General features: G+C 40.4%; 1 protein-coding gene across 1 annotated transcript in view; it reads left to right on the forward strand.

The window, feature by feature from the left end:
* The window catches only part of LOC103209886 (proteasome maturation protein), a 14,084-nt gene that overhangs the window by 1,363 nt on the left and 7,880 nt on the right, over positions 1-4,841 (forward strand). Inside the window, exon 3 of the mRNA XM_007955785.1 lies at positions 3,615-3,675. Within this exon, the coding sequence (XP_007953976.1) occupies positions 3,615-3,675 (61 nt within the window). The remainder of the gene's footprint in view (positions 1-3,614; positions 3,676-4,841) is intronic.

Raw genomic sequence — 4,841 nt, forward strand, 5'->3', positions numbered from 1 at the left:
GAGAGACGCTAATACTTAACAGTCAAGAGCCTGGACGCTGAAATCCAGCTCCCTGGGTTTGAATCCTGGCTCTGCTATTTACTATGCCTTTGAGCAATGTTCTGGTTCCCTAGTGCCACACTGATAGGAATATACCACAAACGGGATGGCCTTAACAAACAGGAGTTTATCCTTACAATTTGGAGGTTTTAAGTCTGAGTTCAAAGTGCCAGGCTCCAGGGGCTGGGTGAAGGCCCCTCAGCCCTGGGCTTCAGCTCTGCCTCCTGCTCCCAGCCCACTGCAGCTGGACACTTTTCTCCACTCAGCTGCTGGCTGCTGAGGCTGACAAACCCAAGGTTGACAAGTAATAAGGTACAGTCTCGATGTTACCAAACCACATGGCAGGCCATTATTTCAAGTCCCTTAAAAGTCCCAAAGTCAGCAGAGCATGGCAGGCTGCTGACTAATGACACAGCTACATGTCGGGTTCAAGTGTGCCGTAAGCTCGAGACCGTTCCCAAAGCTGTTTCTTATATACAGGAAGTAGACCAAATACCCAAAGCAGCTACTCAGCTGCTCCAGTAGATTCCAGCATGGAGTTAATGACCAATCTCACCATGAGGAATAACTACATCCAACTGCCCAGCCACACACAAACTTCACCACGAGCAAAGTCCTGAATTGCTTTCTGTCTCAGTGTTCTCATCTATAAAACAGGGCCCCTGGTGGTGTCAATCTCATTTTGAGGAATGAACAAGTCAGTCCATGAGAAACACTGCGAGCAGTACCTGACAGCAGTGTGTACGCAGTCAGTGTTAGCTGCTGTCCCCGTTTTCCTTTTCTAGCTTCACACACAGTCAAGCCCCGCCCCGTGGTTTCCCTTATTTCCCTTTATGTGTAGGTCTCAGTTTATGGTGCTAGTCTTTTTTCTTGGCAGGTGGCTTTGCTGCTTAGATAAGAGTAATAACCTTTCTCTCTATAAACATTTTATGTGTTGACATTTTGAATTGAGTATCAATGCTTTGGGTTTTTGCTCTTGTCATAACACTCTGTCATTCTAATGTCACTGTCTGGGGACAGGCATGGTGCTTGACCACAGACTTTCTGTTTTGTATTGAAAGAGGTGCCATATGTAGCCTTTGGAGTTAGAGATAGAATTTGATGTATGGTATTATATAATTCATAGGCTAGCAGGAAGCCAAGTACTGATGTTTTTTTCCCCTTTGAAATACTCCTTTTTTAGTGCCTGGTTAGACTGTAAGATTGTCCTGAGCATTTTCAAATTCCATGTCTAGGGTAGTGTTCTGCCCTAGACACAGGAATGGAGAAAGGGTTGTAGGATTTCTGTGGTCTCTTTCAGTTTTGAGCTCCTGGTTTGGAGAGGAAGATTGCTGTGTTTGTGTGTCTAGAATGATAACGAGTGGCACGGGTCTAGCACGCATCGCCTAACATTGCAGTTATTCAGTACATGCTGAATGTATTTGTTGAACATGTATTTAACATTAAAGATACATTTAATATGCCTAGACTGGGTGGCAAGAAACTTAGATGATTTTAAACAGTTCAAGAAGCATCTCATCAGAGTAATAGTGATACACACGTGGTTACTAAACTTCTGATAGAAATAGGGCATCATTTAGAATTAGTTTTTGCAGAGTTCTAGTGAATTGAAATCTTTGAGCATCAAATCACGTGACTGCCGCTTGCAGAGGAACCTGCTTCTGGGGGTGCCCCTAAAGTGACAGCCGATAGAACCCAAACATTCCCTGGAGCAGACGCCCAGGCGTGGAGACTGATCTGCAGGAGAAAGGGGTTCATCATGGTGGACGACTTAAAGAGATTGCTGTGTAAAAAATTACCAAGTGTTGAAGGACTCCATGCTATTGTATCTGATAGAGATGGAGTATCTGTTATTAAAGTGGCCAATGACAATGCTCCCGAGCACGCTTTGAGACCTGGCTTCTTACCTACTTTTGCCCTTGCAACAGACCAAGGCAGCAAACTCAGACTCTCAAAAAACAGAAGTATTATGTTACTATAACACCTACCAGGTGGTTCAATTTAATTGTTTACCTTAGGTAGTGAGTTTCATAGCCAGCAGCAGTGCCAATACAGGATTAATTGTCAGCCTAGAAAAAGAACTTGCTCCATTATTTGAAGAATTGAGACAAGTTGTTAGAAGTTTCTTAATCTGACAGTGGTCTTGATGTGTACATTATCCTCATAGTATCAACTCAGCAATCTCTAAGCTACAGTAATACTTGTATCTGTGTACTCAAGAAAGGGCCCTCTCTTCCACCTTACACAAAAGAAAGCGCCTATAGATATAATTTCTGGACAGACTGATGGTTATATTTCCTTGTTTAGTTTTTTGTTATTTAGTGAGATCTGGGAATACCACAAAAATGGTTCAGGCTTTCACAGCTCCCATGGAGTTAAGTTAGTTCAGTCACCAAATACAGATGAGACTCTTCAATGGATCAGAATCAAAATGGTACCTTGATCCACTTGAACCATTAAGTGCTCTCCATTGTAAAATATGCCCAGGCCTGCAGAATGAAGCAGACCCTTTCTATTGTGAATAATAATAAGGACATATTTTTCTTCATATTACGTTTTATTTCTTTGCATTGAATGTGAGGAAAATAAAATGGCTTAGCAAAAGTAATAAAATCAGTACAATCACTAACTTTCCTATGTATATATTATTTTTCAGTATAGATGACTATTACTAATTGATTTGATTCTTCTCAGAGGGTGCTGCTCTTTACCTAAAATTCAAATTATAACTAATGATTTTCCCCCCACTCTGCTATCTATAACCAATCAGTGTTATAATGTTTGTGTGTTCTTTATAAAATTTAGATGTGATTTGATACCAAATTGTTTCCAATATTGATATGTATGTAAACATGATAATACAACTTTTTTTCATACATGAATATAAATAAAATATAAAATAAATATAAATATAAAATAAACAAAATAAAGTATTTTTAAAAGTTAAAAAAAAAAAAAAACTTTTAGTACCAGTTTCTATAGTAGATAAATTCTTTTAAAAGTTACCATACAGTAAATAGGACTTTTTTTTTTTCTGCTGGTGTATACAAAAAATACCAAACCCACTGCCATCGGGTTGGTTCCGACTCATAGTAAACCCCACTGGGTTTCTGAGGTGGTAAATCTTTACGGAAATAGATTGCCCTGTCTTCCTTACGCAGAGTGACTGATGGCTTTGAACCACCAACCTTCTGGTTAGTAGGCAAATGCCTTAGGGACTGTACCACCAGAGTACCTCAAAATGTTTACATAGTGTGATTTAGAAGTATTGTCTTAGTCATATTGTATCAGGGTATAAGGAATTAATGTGTAGCTAAGAATCGTTCAGTCTTCCTTCCGTGGAGCGGCTGGTGGGTTTGAACCTCCGACTATACATTAGCAGTCAAATGTCTAGGTCCATGGATTCTAACACATGTATAGGTTCCTATACTTCTACCACAATCAGGATAGAGAACAGTTCCATCACCCCCAAAACTCCCCTGTGCTGTCCTTTATACTCACACCATTCATAGATGTAGTTTTGACTGTTGGGTACCAAATGATGGTTAATCTCCCTTTTTAATATTTATTTTCAGGTTTTCTTGTGTGAAAAATGAACTTTTGCCTAGTCATCCTCTTGAATTATCAGAAAAAAACGTAAGTATGTTTCTAAGTTCCTGTATCTTTATTTTTATCCTCTGGTGGCACAGTGCCTAAGGCATTTCACTGCTAACCAGAAAGTTGGCAGTTCAAACCCACCAGCTGCTCTGTGAAAGGAAGATGAGGCAGTCTATTCCTAAAAGATTAACCACCTCAGAAACCCAGTAGGGGTTGCTATGAGTCAGAATCGATTCGATGGCAGTGAGTGAGTGAGTATAAAAATACTTTCAGTGATGCGTAATTTGTGGTTCCATTTTATTGAAACAGTTCCAGTGTTAAGGATTACTCTGTCATATAGAGTAGCTATGAATTAGAAATGACTTGAGGGCAACAGGTAATACTAAGGATGTGACCGAGAAGAATACATGGTCTTATTTCCAGGGTCTTTGTAAGGGTAGATTGTTGAATGATCATCCTGCTTCCCCAAAGCTCCCTTTCCACATATTTCACTATCTTTTCTTTTTTATGGACATCTCTCAAGGTCAGTCGCCATCTCTCTATTTGTCTTATAATATCTTCCCATTTGATGACCTCATTTTCTTTTACCATATTCTCCCTATCGTTTTGCTATTGACCTCTTAGTCCGCATCTATAGCCATGACCTCTTTCTCAAGCCTTGCATCTTCAAGTCACTGAGGGGCACTGTCCACAGTGGGTGCACAGATGGAGGTGACCCAGTCCTCATCCTGCAGGGCCATGCTTTCTAATAGGGAAGATAGTCAGTGGATTGTACTTCATAAAGTGCTGTCAGCTCCGGAGTTGACATCCCAGAGAATAGAGTAAAAGCTTAGGAGGGTCATCACAAAACCACAGTTGATCCTCTCAGAGAAATCATGGGGGAACATGAAAAATAACCCAAAGCCTGAAGATACACTAATATTCCTTTTTTCTAAACGAGATCTGACTAGCCAACAGAGACTGGCTGTGGAAGCCTGGGATCTCGGCACTGTTCTTAAGCAGGCTGGTAAGTCCACTGTGGGAAGTGAGCAGTGAGCACTGGCAGTCACGTGATCTCACGCCACGTCTCCCTTCGCTGTTGTGTTAAACGACCAGACGGATCCCTCAGAGAGGTTATTTGACAGAACACAAATTTTTTATTTTATTTTATTTATTTATTTTTATTGTGATTTGGGTGAAGATTTACAGAGCAAATTCACTTTCCA

The sequence above is a fragment of the Orycteropus afer genome, unplaced genomic scaffold (assembly GCF_000298275.1).
Source record: "Orycteropus afer afer isolate SDZICR_OR568_19922 unplaced genomic scaffold, OryAfe1.0 scaffold00540, whole genome shotgun sequence".
NCBI classification, from domain to species: Eukaryota; Metazoa; Chordata; class Mammalia; order Tubulidentata; family Orycteropodidae; genus Orycteropus; species Orycteropus afer.